At 36.2% G+C, this 16,882-nt stretch overlaps 1 protein-coding gene across 1 annotated transcript in view; it reads right to left on the bottom strand.

Annotated features, from left to right (window-relative positions):
• myo10l1 (myosin X, like 1) overlaps positions 1-16,882 on the bottom strand; it is a 79,772-nt gene that overhangs the window by 23,347 nt on the left and 39,543 nt on the right. The window contains exons 3-11 of the mRNA XM_067373904.1: positions 14,806-14,964; positions 7,961-8,148; positions 4,442-4,576; positions 4,232-4,356; positions 3,123-3,136; positions 2,822-2,906; positions 2,581-2,687; positions 2,355-2,484; positions 149-267 (exon numbers count right to left, since the gene is read on the bottom strand). Coding sequence (XP_067230005.1) covers positions 149-267; positions 2,355-2,484; positions 2,581-2,687; positions 2,822-2,906; positions 3,123-3,136; positions 4,232-4,356; positions 4,442-4,576; positions 7,961-8,148; positions 14,806-14,964 — 1,062 coding nt within the window. The remainder of the gene's footprint in view (positions 1-148; positions 268-2,354; positions 2,485-2,580; positions 2,688-2,821; positions 2,907-3,122; positions 3,137-4,231; positions 4,357-4,441; positions 4,577-7,960; positions 8,149-14,805; positions 14,965-16,882) is intronic.

Here is a 16,882-nt window from a genome sequence, read left to right as displayed (position 1 = left end):
CATGCTACAGTCTGTCATTAATGTTAATCAAAGAACAAAAGGAAATCACTCAATGCTTTTAGTAACTGAATAACTTTTGTAGGTATAATAATAATTAATCTATATTTAATTAATAAATTATGCAGTGAACACTGTGAAGTGATTGTACCTGTTCCACTGTGAGTGGAGAGCAGATCTCTTCTCCTCTGAGGATCATGGAACGCTGTGTCAGAACTTCAGACAACTGAAAACAGTCCAGGCCCAGGAGCTCACTCACATTAGTTACGACTACAGGAAGTAGAGAAGAGAATTACAAACACATATCAGTGTCATCTATGTAAGGGATAATACAGGAATAGGTTTGCATTACACGGTTTTAATGCACTATGTGGAGGCAAATAAACACCCAACGTGAGAGATAAAGTAGTGTGGCAATAGTACATTTCATTTGATGGAATTATAACATTTATTGGTAACACTTTAGATTACAGCCCGGAAAGTACTGCCTAATTACAACAAATTTACAGCGTAACTTTCAATGATTATAGTGTAACTATACAGTAAGTATGTGTAAGTATAGGGGAACAATATGTAAAGTATTGGGAATAAAGGGGTAACAACCAGGAAAAATAACAAATTATTCATACTGTAAATATTTTATAACTAAGGGGTACGTATGACATAACTAAGGGGTTAATATGACATTATGGGCCGTAAATTAAAGTGGAGCTTGTTACCCTCTTATTTCATGTAGTTACAGGGTAAGTAATTAATAAAAAAAATAAATAAATAAATAAAAAACGCAAACAGTCATATCACTTGGATAACTTTATTTGAAAAACAACTTATTTCAAAACAGATTTAAATTTTCTTATTTGTTTCTCTTGCTTGGCTTCCTCCTCCTCTTGTTCCTCTTTTTCTTTCTTTCCACTGATGAATCTTAAGAGGGAATCCCATTTGCTATTCTGTATTATAAGAAAATACAGTACACCCGGAAATGTGCTCACCGTTTACTCATCTTTTACCCTCATGCCATCTGAGATGTATACGACTTTCCTTCTTAAGATGAATACAAAAAGGATTTTAGAGATCTGGGAACGCTTTATAATGCAATCTCACGTGTTCCTAAAAGTTGAAGCATCAAACAGCACATACAGCAATAACTACAGTAATCCATACAACCCTAATGGATAAATCGATGTCTTCTGAAATGAAACGATACGTATTTGTAAGAAAAATGCCAAATATTTGAATATTTTTAAAACTTTCGACCAGTTGTCGAACTGGAACAAAGAAACAAACAAGACAAAATATAAGAGAGACGGCAGTTCTCGTGCGAGTTTCACACGAATCTCCCGCGAGAACGTCATGAAAGCTTCACGTTGCTCATTAATATGCTTCGTCAAACGCAAAGTCGACTCTCATGCAGGCACTGGTGACAGTTGGTCAGAAGCGAAAAGATGAATAGCCTAAACCATGAGAAAATTTCGGGATGTACTGTATTTTCTAATAATAGCTACAGAACAGCAATGAGATTCCTTCTTAAGATTCATCAGCTGAGAAACAAGAGCAGGAAGAAGCCAAGCGAGAAACAAAAACAACCAAATAACAGACAAAACTTGTTACTTTCTGTCAGGAAAGTAACTCTTTAGAGTTTGAAATGAAAAGTTGATTTAAAAAAATGAATAATAAGTGTTGTAGACCTGTTTTTAATAAAGTTGTTTTTCAAATAAAGGTTTTGGAGTCAGTGATATCAGATTGTTTGCATTTTATTAATTACTTACCCTGTAACTACATGAAATAAGAGGGTAACAAGCTCCACTTTAATTTACGGCCCGTAATGTCATACGTACCCCTTAGTTATAAAATATTTTCAGTATAAATAATTTGTTATTTTCCTGGTTGTTACCCCTTTATTCCCAATACTTTACATATTGTTCCCCTATTGTATAGTTACACTATAATTATTGAAAGTTATGCTGTAAATATGTTGTAATTACGCAGTACTTTCCGGGCTGTAATCTAAAGCGTTACCCATTTATTTTAATAAATTATCGAGAGAGAGAGAGAGAGAGAGAGAGAGATGCGTGTGAATTACCACCTCGTTGCTGAGTAATATAATGTAACAAAGCTAATTAATTATGCTCCTTAATGCTTCTGTGTTTGTGCAGAACAATCTCCAATCTCTGTGTGAAAGTGATATGTGTGTGTACGTGTGTGCTTCAATGAAAACAGTGCATTAATATAGAACAGTGAAGTGACTGAAACTACCTGTATATTACACGGTTTGAATGCACACCTTTCAGCCAATCAGAATCAAATATTCTGACACACCATGGTACATCTATCAGTAAGAAATTAATGACATCTCTCACCCTGTTTGGTGGTGATCTGCGCGCCCCCTGCTGTCATGAACTCCACATTGCCGAGTTGCAGAACTCCAGACAGCAGTTTAAACATATCTCTGATCTCTTCCTCTGTGAACTCCATGACCTTCAGAGCCTCCTGAAGACAAAAAGAGAAAGAACGAACCATGAATCATGCTGCTCTTAGTTTTTGTGTACAAACAGATTAACAAAAATCTATTTGATTTTTTTATACCATGACGTCGTCAAAATTCCGCTTGTCATCGAGACTGCGGTCCTTCACACATCCCGTCTGACTCAGGTAGTAAAATAACTCAGGGGAGTCTTCTAGAAAATATGTTTCTATAAACAGAGGGACATATGTAATCATTCAGCCTGTCAAAATTTGTGTATATTTTAGTTGATATTAATGCACCAGCATCATCTGCTTTATGTGTAAATGCATGTGTCTTTATATGCATTGTGTATTCGTTCACCCTTTTGGCTTTTGCTGGCCCCGGCCAGCAAAGCATAAAAGATGTGATAGTTTCTCTCCCCTGGATTCTGCCTTACCACTCGATTCTGGAACACAGATCAGATCACAGATGATGAGTGGGCGAGAATATCACTTTGGCAGACACTGTTTCTCTGCAAAATGGGGGAGTGATTCTGCCTTTGACAAGATATCCAGTGCCAAATCGTATTAACAGAACAATGGTTTATACTGTGAACACTTGATCACAGAAGATTGATTTCTGGTAGTTAGGGGTGAGTCACACAGCAGGCAGCGAGGTTTACCTTTTCAAGCAAATCTGAAGGGGCAAGAATTAAGGGAAATACAGGTACATGCAGCTTGTATTAAACTGTACTGTGAACATGGTTAAGCATGGGGGAAAACAAATCCCAGTTACCATAGTCACTGGGAAGAAAGATAGAAGTTATAACAACTGAACTATACCTGGCACAAAAAAAAAAAAAAATTTATTTAAAAAAATTTTATTTTAAATTTATTAATTTATTTATATTAAATGCAATTTGTTGAACTTACATTTACATTGAACTTACGTTACAATTTCCACCCACTTAGATAGGACTTAGAAATACATCTTTATATGTAATTTCCTAATTACCTGTATTATCATTGAAATAAGACAAGCATGAATATACTTAAATTTTATTGAAACAGAAGAACAGAAGATTACACATTTGTAATGATGAAGTTGCAATTTCATACATTTAAAATGTTAACTTTAAATGTAATATTGAATAACACAGAAATTAAAATTATAATCAAGCCGGTTACACTATTTTAAGGTGTCTTTGTTACACTGTAATTCTACATTTAAGTACTGAGTAATATTAAATAACTTCATGTACCTACTATAGGGTTAGGATTAGGTTTGGTTTGGGTTAGTCGCATGTAATTATGCACAATTTATAGTTATTACAATAGTAACTGCATATAACATGTATAACAATGACACTGTAAAATAAAGTGTTACCATTAAGTACTAGTGTTTTAGTGTGTTAGTCAGCACAAGTCTACAGTACTTTTTTAAAGCATGACAAAATATTAAAATAAATTAAAATGTACTTTAGGGTACAACTATTAATTTCTACATTAATACAAAGTGCACTTTTTATAAATACACTTAAGTGTGTTAAAAACAGTCATGAAAGTGTACTCTCTTTAAGTACATTTAAGTGTCTTTTTATTTCAGTAAAATCATATTATCTGCAAGTACAGTTTGTTTTAATTCTTCTAAGATTTGAAGTACACTACAAGTGTACATTCAATACAGTTAAGCGCACTTCTTTTTCACAAGGGCACGGTACCATCTGTAAAGGTCTAGATGTCTCAGAATACAAAACTATGTATGAACACATGTATACAGTTAGGAGGATACAGTCGACGATGCATCCTCCCTGGATGTTCCCGCTTTGAGAGAAATGAAGCTGAATGAATTTTCCAAAACGACTAGAGTTGTTGTTGTAGACTGTTTTGGCATTTCCAAATGCTTCCATGATGGGGCTGCACAAGAAAGAAAAGTAAAAAGTTGTGCATTAGAATGTGCATATAAAGGTGCTTAGGCTGTGTGTTAAGGCATGCGTTTTACCTGCTCTGTACAATGGCTTGCTCCACGCGCGTGCTCTTCTCTGTGGGTGGTGTCCCGGCAGAGTTTTGGCTCATGACAGACAGGAACTGCAGCAGTAGTTTGGTGCTTTCTGTTTTCCCAGCTCCACTTTCACCACTGTTAAACACATGCATACACACATTCATTTATGACCTTGACTGACATTTGTGTTACCCTGATTGAATTTGCAATGCTGTGAAATCTGATAGCAGTTTGTGGCAAAGGTCTAAGCCACAAATGCTCAAACTCAGCCTTTAGGTTTAACACAAATGGAGATTAGTACACTGAGATAATATCTAATAATGGATCCCTATCAGTTCTCAGTCAGTGAATAAGGCCAAAAGAATTCCAAACAACACAAGGCCGAATTCATTATATATATTCATGTATTCAGGGTTTATACTAGATGCTATATTATCAGACAAGCCTGTTTTGTTTTATTTTCTAAAGTAAGTGTATGGAATTTAACTAGAAATTCTACAAAAATACAGTAAAATGTTGTTTCTGGGGGTCTGATAATTATATGTACAATAATAATATTGACTAGGGCAGAACAATCAATTGGAAAAATAATTACGATTATGATTGCAGCTGCTACTATTATTACCTTAATGTGAAAGGTGTTGATTACAGCATTATATTCATATTTACTTCCATTAATAATAATAATAATACATTTTATTTGTAATGCGCTTTTCTTAAACCCAAAGCGCTACAGTAATAAAATAAAACAAAACAACACAACAAAAAGCAATACAATTCATTAGAGAAAGACAGTCTTAAATAAGTGTGTCTTAATCAACTTTTTAAAATGACCCAACGTTGGTGCATTTCTGATGGGTAGAGGAAGCACATTCCATAGCTTAGGGGCTTTGTATGAAAAGGCTCTTTCCCCCATGGTCTTTAGCTTACGTGAAGGCTGGTAAAGTGAAAGAGAGTTAGAAGAGCGAAGAGAGCGTGATGGAGTATAAGGACTGATGAGATCGCAAAGATACTCAGGTGCAGTCCCATGAAGTGCCTTGTATGTTAAAATAAGAATTTTAAAATCAATTCTCGCATTTATGGGAAGCCAGTGTAATTGTGAAAGAACAGGTGTAATGTGTTCACGAGGAGAAGTACGAGTAAGCACACGAGCGGCAGAATTTTGTATATACTGAAGCCTGCTCAACGATTTAGCTGGAAGGCCAGAGAACAAGGCATTACAGTTATCTAACCTAGTTGTTATGAAGGCATGTATAAGCCTTTCTGTGTCTGCAAAAGAGAGAAAAGGTCTAAGTCGAGCTATGTTTCTCAGGTGGAAAAATGCAGTTTTAGAGATGTGTTTTATGTGTGCTTCAAATGTTAAGTGTGGATCAAAAATGACACCAAGATTCCGCACCTGTGAAGTGGGGATTACCGTGCTGGAATCAAGAATCAAACTGATCTGCTCGGCCTTACGAGTAGCTGCCACTGTACCAATCTGCATCAGTTCAGTTTTGGAGCCATTCAGCTTCAGGAAGTTATTCTGCATCCAGATACCGATCTCTGCTAAACAACCACGCAAAGCTATTAATGAGCAGTGGACATCAGGACTCGTGGTGATGTAAATCTGCGTATCATCAGCATAGCAGTGATAGCCAAGACCATGTTTCCTGATGATCTGCCCAAGCGGAAGCATATAAATGTTAAATAATATTGGACCCAGTACTGAACCCTGAGGAACTCCCTGTCGAACAGGCACGGTGTCAGATTTGTGGTTACCCAAGCCAACGAACTGGGTACGATTTGTTAAATAAGACCGGAACCAGTTGAGGACAGCTCCAGAAAGACCCAACCAGTTTTCAAGCCTGTCAAGGAGAAGAGAGTGACATATAGTGTCAAAAGCAGCACTAAGGTCTAGTAAGACCAAAATACTGCAAGCACCGGAATCTGCTGCGATAAGAAGATCATTTACGACTCTAATTAAAGCGGTTTCAGTACTGTGCCCTCTTCTGAACCCAGATTGAAAAGGTTCAAAGAGACTGTTCAGTGCTAGGTGATTATTTAACTGAATGGCCACAACACGCTCAAGAACTTTAGCCAAGAATGGGAGGTTAGAAATCGGCCTGTAATTGGATAAATCAGAAACATCACAGCCAGTCTTCTTAGGGACTGGTGTAATGGCAGCTATTTTTAGTTCTGGAGGAACAATTCCAGAAGTCAATGACAAGTTCACAATTGAAGTCATAAAAGGGCAGATTGATGCAAGGCAGTTCGTAATAACCGAGCAGGGAACCGGATCTAAAATACTGGTAGTAGGGTTCATGGACTTCACTGTACTTATAATAAAATCATCTCCAACCGTTTCAAAATTAGAGAAGGTAGTGGTTGGAAAATTTGAAGGCTGGATATCGACTAGCTCAAGAGGAGTGATGGGATTTAAAGAGCTATATAAACCCTCAATCTTACCAGTGAAATAATGAAGAAACTTGTTACATTGGTCAACAGAGGAATGAACAACAGCCTTAGTTGGTTTGAGAAGACTGTCAACAGTCTTAAACAATGATTTAGAATTTGTTGCAGCATTACCGATGATGCTTGAATAATAGTTCTTACGTGCAGTGTTCAAAGCAGAATGGTAAGCAGACTGTTGTTCAGTGTAAAGCAGCCTGTGTACCATCAGGCCAGATTTTTTGTACTGCCGTTCTAATTGCCTACCGGCAGCTTTCATTAGACGTAATTCTGGGGTAAACCATGGACAGGGTTTCCTAAAAGTAACAACCCGTTCTCGCACAGGTGCGAACTCATCCAGAAGTGAGGATAGCATGGAATTATAGTGCTCAACGGAGTTAGTTGTGGGAAGCCCAGAAACAGAAGTCGAAAAAAGAGTGAAGTCCATGTGCTTGATGTTACGAAATTTGATAGTTCGCTCAGTAATGGATCGTGAAGACATAACTTTTATCTCAAAAGTAATAAGTCTATGGTCACTTATATTCATGTCAATACTATCCAAAGATTGGATACCAACACCAGCAGAACATACCACATCCAATATATGGCCCAGCCTATGGGTCGGAAAAGTAACATGCTGTTTAAAGTCAAAACCATCCATTACATCAAAGGTTACTATTTACAGTGTGTTTTGCAGCATTGAGCATTGTAGCCAGTCACAGACATGTCTGTTGAGCGTGTGAACGTAACTGGCCAATCATAGGTGTTTAAATGAGTCACTATGCGGAAAGATTTAAAACTTTATGACTATAGTTATCATTCTAGTTATCATTCTTGTGGACAAGTCTTTACACTTACACTTTCTGATTTGATTCTCCATGGTTTTTAATCATATTACAGCATGTAAGAAATGATTTAAAAAAGGCAGACAAAGAATGCTTCATAAAGTCTTTCATTCCAAACAATGGAAAAATACAATCAATATTTACCACTTCATGAGCAAATTTGACTGAAAATCTCTTATTTATTCCCATGCTTGTTCTGCAAGTATGTCTGCTTGACTAAATTAAAAACAATGTTTGAATGGCTTACCTAATCAGCACACATTGGCTATCATGTCTCTTCCATAAGCAGCGGTAACACTCATTGGCAATAGCAAAGATATGTGGCGGCAGCTCGCCCAAATGATGCTGACTATACAGCTCCACTGCAGAGAGATCGTACAGCCCTCCGATCTGCTTATAAGGATTCACAGCCGCCAGGATAGAACCTATGTTAGTCTGAGAGACAGAGGAAGAGAGGCAGTTAAGGACTATTGAAAGCCAGCAAATTGTAAAACAATAAAACCAGCAAATTGAAACATTTGTGATCAGTGCACATTTTAGTTTATATCCACAAATAAAAGGAAATTTAAAGGGAACTTTAACAATCAGAATGTGATCAGGTCATATTCCACATCAGAAGCTGGTTGTGTCAGGGTCAGTAGGCCATGAGAGGATTGTGGATGATGTGTGTCCTTATCTACACGCACTGTAACAACATAAATCCATCTCTTTTAATATTGAATGCATCAGTACATGCAGGTGTTTATCTGCAGGTGTGTGATTGCAATTTTCATATATTGAGGCAAACAACACCCATGCTCACTGGCCACCAGCAGTAATATGACTTGCTAATCTTAACAACGGCACCGTGATGAGATTAAATGAGATTTTCCTGGATACTTAGGGCTGCACAACGATTAATCGCGATTAATCGTTTGCAAAATAAAAGTCTGTGTTTATGTAATAAATGTGTGTGTTCTGTGTATGATAATTATGTATATATAAATACACACACATACATATGTATATTTAAGAAAAATGTTATATTTATATATAAAATAAAATATATTTAAATATATATATTTATTTATACATGCATATATTTCTTAAATTTATACATGCATGTGTGTGTATTTATATATACATAATTATTATACACAGAACACACACATTTATTACGTAAACACAGACTTTTATTTTGCAAACGATTAATCGTGACACTACACTATGATAAATCAGATAACTACTAGCTATCAGTCATCAACTCCAATGCATGCATCCTGGGAAAGGTAAATTACAGTATCCATTTACCAAGATGGGATAAGATAGCCCCTTCACATTCACTCCATTGAGCACAACATGACACAAATCTCCAGTCTAAAGCAAGATCAACAATACCGCTGACAAATAAAGCCTTGCATGCTGTTTTAGTTTTATATTCAAATAACAGGGAAAATTATAAGCTATTTTCAGACACTGATAGAGATATGTTTTATAAGCTCTACTAAAAAAAATTAATAAAACCATTACACTGACCTTTGCTAATCATAAAAAAAAAAACATCCATTCATAATTTCCTCTATTGCATATGAAAACTAGAGCTATTCATCATACTGTGTCTCATAAGGCTTGCCATTTCATCACCAGCACAAATATATCAAGATAAACAACAATAGAGCCATTATCTGACTTGTTAGAGCAGGTTATTGGACTATACCATACTATGAAATAGGTTTGGACTGCATGATGTGTTTTGGTTATAGATGACTGTCGATGTTTTTGTCCAGTAAACTAAACAGGGCAGATCATGTTCACAACTGTTGCAAGTAATTACCTCTGACACTGGGATTGATAACAACAGGAAAATAAAAGAAACAATACAGTATGCATATCAAACATCACAGACAATCATGTTATTGGAATCAATTGCATAGTCTGGAGTGAAAAATATACAATTACTTGATAGTTTATAAATGGTGCCTGTGCTTCTAAAAACACCAATTATCTGTGGTAAAATACCAATACAAGTTTTAAACAATATGATATATGAAATAACAGCAGGGAGACATGCAATATGATTCTGATTAGGCCGATTATAGTTGCCAAGTAATGTAGCTCTATTAATACATAATTCAACTGATGTGTGGTTATTTGCATTTACAGGTAAGTTGTTTATTTTATAATTACTTTTTTGAAGATGTCATCTAATCAGAATTAGATGCTATAACTGTACATTTTGTAATGTGTTTTATTTTGTATGATATTGTTTTATAGAAAAAAGTCGGAATTGTGAGATAAAAACGGCAGAACAGATACCTTTTTTTAAAAAAAAAAAAACACAAAAAAACTATTAGAAAATTGGTAAACAAACAGTTTTGGTTCCTATTGACTTCAATTGTTTTGTTTTGTTTTGTTTTGATTCCATACTGTTTGGTTACCAACATTCTTCAAAATATCTTCCTTTGTGTTACATAGAAGAAATAAAGTTATGAGGGTGAGTAATGACTGAATTTTCAATTTTGGGTGGACTATCCCTTTAAAATCTCTCATTTCAGCTAGCACTGAATGCTAAATAACATAATTGTATATAACACTAAATAATACATTTTTTATATAGGCCTATATTTTTGTGTTTGGTTAAGTTACATAATTTTATCACTTGTTCTGGGTTTGTTAAAACCACATTATGGAAGATTAAAAAGAATCTGATAAATACTGTAAAAGCTGTGTAACCATGCTGAAAAGTTTCATTATACATGTCTCTGTCCCAGTCAATCCTTACAAAGACGGATTTACTGACTCTTGTTCTATGGATTTTGCAAAGGTCAAGCTTGAATGTTTGGATCATAATGCAGACAATGAGTCATACCAGTTCCTCCAGGCTACAACTCTAAACCAGCAGTCTGGGATGTATGTCTCTGTCTAGACCAATGAGGTTCCAGTTTGCCCTAGCCACCCGATCACATGACCCCACTCTTTGGCAACATCATCAGTAAGACCCTATAGCAGAGATCTGTGGCTCTTGGAAAAAGTCTATCACAAAATGGCAGTGACATCAGTGGCCAGCGTTCAGAGTTCTATGACAGTCAGTTACAGTTTATGTTGCACTGTTTCTTGTGGATTAACATGTTTGTCTTGTGAATAAATGTTCTATAATTGGTGTTATCTCAAGTAAATGTACAGTAGGACTGCAATGTTTGTTGAGTGGAAAAAAAGAGCACAAACTGCTCTATTACTTGCAGATTACTGGTTACTACAGTGCGCATAAAACCAAATTTAAAATTAGATTTGAATCTGTTCATTAAAAAACAGCTTTATGGGGCATACACAGCAGTGATACTAGGTTAACTATACAGTATACATATATATGAAGGCTAAAAGTGAGTTGAATTACCCACATAAGAGCACTAAGGCCCGGGTATACTGTACTTCACACTACTTTGCCTTTCAAAGTATACTCCTTTAGCAGTAAGCGTGACGACGAGGGATCTTTAGTTGAACAACAGTGAACTCCGGTCAGATGAGATGTTGTCAGGCTATGTCGGTAAAATTAACATGACTGTCCAATCAGCTGTTATACTGTGCTCGTGGCGCACATTCAAGAATTGCATGCGCAAATGCGCTAGCGCGCGCTGCATAATTACTTTATCTAGCTTAAATAAAGCGCAAAAGAAACTACGAGCAATGACCGTCAGTTTTCTGTTGTAAGTTAATTCATGAAATTACCAAACATGCGATTAAAGCTGCCTCAAAACTGTGCATGACATGGTTTTAAAGTTATTGTTATCCAATTTGTTGGCCTTAAAACGTCTCAAAAATGCACATATGTACACCAGGGAAATCTAAATTTTCTCGGAGGAGCATGCCCCCGTACCCCTAGCAAACAACATTTTCTGACCTCGGTAAATATGAAACGCTTGCGTATGGCCCGGCTTATATTCTATCTAATAAAATCTGAGGTAAATGTGCATTTCTCCAAATGTGCGCACTTTTGGACTTAAAGTTTGTATGTGTGCACTGTGATCAAAAATAGATGGGACCAAACGCGATTGAATGTAAAGGTTTGTGTCTCGTTATTCTAACTCCCGAATGATTTTGCATTTCTATCAGAAATTAAGAATTATTATTAGTGTCATTGTAGTGGTGCAAATATCTAAGCTATCTAATACTTCAAATCTCAAGGTTAAATCAGAAGATTTTTTGTAATAATGTTTCTGTAACAGCTGCCAAAAATAGTATATAGCTCCACTGTGGTTTTTAACACATTTTCCAAAAAAAAAAAAACTTTTCAAAACATCCCCCCCTCTGTTTTTTTCACAAATCGCACCCTGTGCAGACCGTCACAAAACATGGCCGGCCGAAGGATACTTTGGACTTCAGTGCATCGAAGGCCACTATTCACTTTAAAAATTTAAGATTGTTTGATTGTTAATAGTCAGCTTCTGGATTTGGTTATTCACTTGTAAACTAAAACTTAGTAGTATTTTTTAGCATAAATGCTAGTCCCTAATTACAAAAAACTGTATAAACATCTTGGTATCTAATCTTATAAACTCACTTTAAACAATGGAAATAAAAGCAGACAATGGAACATTTACTCAGGCTATCATTTACAGTAAATATTTATAAATAAATCCGGCATCACATCAGTTTTGTCTGAAAACCCATTTTGGGATGTATTAGGCTTCGGATGTTTTTGTTGAAGAAGGAAAATTCCTTAATCAAACAGGGTTTCCTTTCAGTCTCAGCCTGAGATGTTTTGAGTTAATATCACTCTGCTAAACTAAGGCAGGAAACTCCAGTTCCTCTCTCAGTCAGTCAGAGAGCTGTCCACCCTAAAATTAAGAATACAAAACAACACTGGATTGATTACACAGGAAAGACGGAGCGAACACTTAGGCCTACCACACTAGGTCCTACCACAATGCCACAGCTTTGACTTATCATTCCTTTCTTACTCTTGTCTGAAGACAAATTCTATTGTAGTACCATAAAATTTTAGTTTGGGTTGGTAAGATTTTTAAGATGTTTTTTAAAAATGTCTAATGCTCACCAATATTGCATTTACTTGAAGTACAGTAAAACCTAACATTGTGAACTGTAATTGCAATTTAAAATAACCGTTTTCTATTTTAATATATTTTAAAAAGTAATTTGTTCCTGTGACGAAAAAGCTGACTTTTTAGCATCATTACTCCAGTCTTCAGTGTCACATGATCCTTCAGAAATCATTCTAATGTGCTGATTTGCTGCTCAAGAAACATTTCTTATTATTATCAATGTTAAAAACAGTTGTGTTGCTTAATATTTTTGTGGAAATAGTGATAAATTTTTTCCCTGTTTCACGCAGCAGATCGTTTGTGTGTGTGACGGAGGGATTCCCGCCACTGTTTTGACTACTTTACACATTTTACAAACTCTTCACGAGTTTCCAGCTGGCCAAAATACCATCACATGCAGGCTACAGACAGCTGCACACACACAACGAGCGCATTTACCTCAGAAAACTGCATTGTTTTGGATGTTCGGTAATTTCCGTCTCAAAATAGGCAATACGTCATAAAATCCGACCAATCACATTGTGAATGTATCCCTATGCCTGAAGGTTCGGTATATTTTGGTTCGGTGATAAAATTGCTAATCTGAACACTAATTGGACCAGGACTAAATGTTTTTTTTTTTTTCCTTCTTTGGTCCGGACCAAATGAAACAAACGAACCGAACTACAAGTGTGAACACACTCTTAGATTTCGCTTCCCTAGTGACATAGGAAGGGGATCTAATTATAATGTTACCGCCCCTTAATCTGCATGTTTCCACCCACAGCATCATCATTTTGTTTTCTGCAAGCGAAAACGGTGTGCCAGTTCTAACACCATGGCAAAAGTTTGAGCAAAGCATGATAACTGTTCTGTCATTGACTGCACAGACGAGCACTGAACACTATTTAGAGTCTTGTTAGCTTGGATAGCCTGAAAATTTACCCTGGCAAGCTCGTTGCTAAAAAGGAGCGACATTTTGGAAAAGATATTAGACCATTCACAGCATATTAGACCAATCACAGCATCATTCAGAAATGTCCAATTTCATTCTAGAAATTGTAACTTCTTCCTGAGTCTCTCCATCAGTGTCGACTCCGGTTTGAACAATGTAAAGCTGAACACTGTTACTGACAATCCTCATTTTGGCTGCGTGAGATTCTCCAACTTTGTTGTTGTTGAACAACCGAAACGCAAGCTGTTAAAATCCGCCCTCTTCTGGAAAGCGGGCCGGGAGCAGCAGCTCATTTGCATTTGAAGGGACACAAAAAACGGCGTGTTTTTGTTCACACCCAAATATGGGCAAATTTGACAAGCTATAATAAATGATCTGTGGAGTATTTTGAGCTGAAACTTCACAGACACATTCTGGTGACCTCAGAGACTTATATTACATATTGTGAAAAGGGGTATTATAGGTCCCCTTTAAAAAAAATTGACTGACCCCAAAACTTTTGAACAATGGTGTACTTCAGCTTCAGTATAGATAGTATAGATAAGGAATCAGTTGAGGAATCATTGCCAGAGTTTATATTAACATCTAAAATAATCTTGTCAAGGCTAGACATAATGCCTATATATGATTTATATATACAACAAATAAAAATGTCAGTGGTGAAGACAAAAGTTTAGTTGGTCTTGTGACTCATTGGGTGGAAGAGGTTCTGTGTTGTTGTTTTTAAATTAAGCGTGGTGTATTTAGTTTCATTTTGCGATTTTACCAGTTTGATGACCTCAGTGGAGCAGCGCTATTAACATTCAGAAGGATCATTCACTTTTGGCCTCTAAAAGTTAAAGTGACTTTTAATGGGGAGACAGATAACAGCAGAAGAGATATCATATGGCTTGACAAGAACATCTGAGGGAAGAGGAGATTTCAAGATATCTAAGAGGCATTTACTATTTTTAAGAGGACAGGACAAGTAACCTGAAGACACTGAAACACATGAATTATTATACACCAATAAATTATTTGATTTCAGCTAACAGAAGTGTTTTTTGTTGTAGCATATAATAATAACCCTGATGAGGTCTCATGGAGCATTGTGAGGTCAAGTGTCTGTACGTTTCTTACATAGATGTTGTCTTTCTGGTATCGCTGATGAAGGTTGTGCATGATGGCGGCCTCATGAAGCTCTGCCAACGTGGACATGTCCTCCACTCCATCAATGCTGCTCTGGTGCATAGGGGACACCTTCTCCCTGTTCACTTCTGCCTGCTGCAAGTACACCACCTGAAAGAGAGAAAGACAGAGTGGGTTTAACAAAACAGAGCTCACACATACCCAATCCGCAGATATATACACAGATGCATGAGTAGTACATCACAAAAGGGGAGAGGATCCTGCCGGGGCCATTTTAAGGGAATGCCTGCAGTTGAATAATGCATTAGTCAGACAGCAGGGTTTCTGTATTTCTATTCCACAGAGTTTCAGCGTGCTGAGGCCTTTCTTTACCCTTTATACCCAACAGGCACTTCCTGACAAAAACACCAGACATTTTGCCAAGCAGAGTACAGTCTGGCCTATTTAAACTCAGCAAAAATTAAATTCTTAACAATTAAGATAAATGTTAACCAGTGTACCTGTGTGCAGGAGTTAACATTAAACATGTTTTTGCATGTGTAATAATATGCAGCAGTGTTTGAGATAGCAACATGTTAAAGCTGAAGTAATTTTGTTCCATTTTAAAAGTATAAAGTATAAAATTATATATTTCTTCAATTATAAAGTTCTCCAATCACAGTGGTATGAAATGGAAATTCACATCTATTTTCATGTCATTGATCTTATTGTGAACGATTCATCCATGCATATTAGGGGTGTGACGAGACAGGTAGCACACGAGACGAGACACGAGACTGAGTTCACGAGAACGAGACGAGATTTTTACACACTATTTTTAAGAAATCCTCAAAGATGATTAGAAAAATAATCTGCAGGTGCATTTGAAATGTTTCAACTAATCATCTTGTAATTTCAGTTCTAATTTCTGAGTATGAATTATCATATGCAGTAAAACACAACAATATTCAAGCGCTGTAAAAGGTTTTGCCGCAAACTCAACTGACTGACTTCTCTCCTGTATGATTTCATATGAGTCTCTTAAGGCCTTACTGTACATGATTTATGAGCTTCTACAACTTTTGACCTCCTAACTGAACTCCTTTCCACACATTGTTTATAGAAATAAAAAGAGTATAACTAAAAATGGTAAAACTTTACAATAAGGTCTCATTTATAAACAATGTACTGTATTAACCAACATCAACAATGAGCAATATCTTTGCTACAGTATTTATTAATCTTTGTTAATGTTAGTTAAACATAAAAATAGTCATTCATGGTTAGTTCATGATAGTGCATTAAGTAATGTTAACAAATACAACTTTTGATTTTAACAATATATTAGTAAATGTTGAAATTAACATTAAATAAAATAGTGTAGAAGTATTGTTCTTCCTTAGTTCATGTAAAGTTAACTAACGTTAACTAATGAATCCTTACTGTAAAATGTTACCATAAAAATAAATAAAAAATTTCTTAAGTGCAATCTATAAGTGCAAGCATAATCAAAGTACTCTCTCAAAATTCAAAGTGCAAATAGAGACCAAATTTTTCTTCAAGCATGATACAGAGCTGAGAGATGCTTACAACTACACGGCCCAGCCTAAGATGGCTTTCATATTGGAAGATATTTGCATGCATCAGGGAGCCGCTTTCAAATGTGGGGTATTGACATCGAGCTTCAATACGCGCTCGCATTTACTTTCACTTTCGCGACCGCGTGTACTCTGTGAATAGGGAGTGGCGGCGACCGTTATCCAACTGAATTAAATGTTTTTTTATTCCTATAAAAAGCTAAACGACAGTGGAGGCATAATGTAAACATAGTTGTAGCATATTCTTTCCTAATTTCACCTTCACACTATCACGAGACTGCTTTTCGCCTCGACGAGAAATCTCGTCACAATTTAGTCTTGCGAGATCTCGTGACACCCCTAATGAATATGTTTCTTTTTTTTGAGCCTGTCATTTTTACTTCTCTCTGGTAAAGTATGCTGGACTTCTCCAGTTATTGAGCCCTCTTAAACCACGCACCTTTCTTATAATCGACTGCAAACTCGTATACAGAGCTGCCTCCATCCAATCA

This window comes from Chanodichthys erythropterus, chromosome 21 (genome assembly GCF_024489055.1).
Source record: "Chanodichthys erythropterus isolate Z2021 chromosome 21, ASM2448905v1, whole genome shotgun sequence".
NCBI lineage: Eukaryota > Metazoa > Chordata > Actinopteri > Cypriniformes > Xenocyprididae > Chanodichthys > Chanodichthys erythropterus.
Note: the sequence above shows the minus strand (reverse complement) of the source record. Positions and strands in the feature narration are given on the sequence as shown.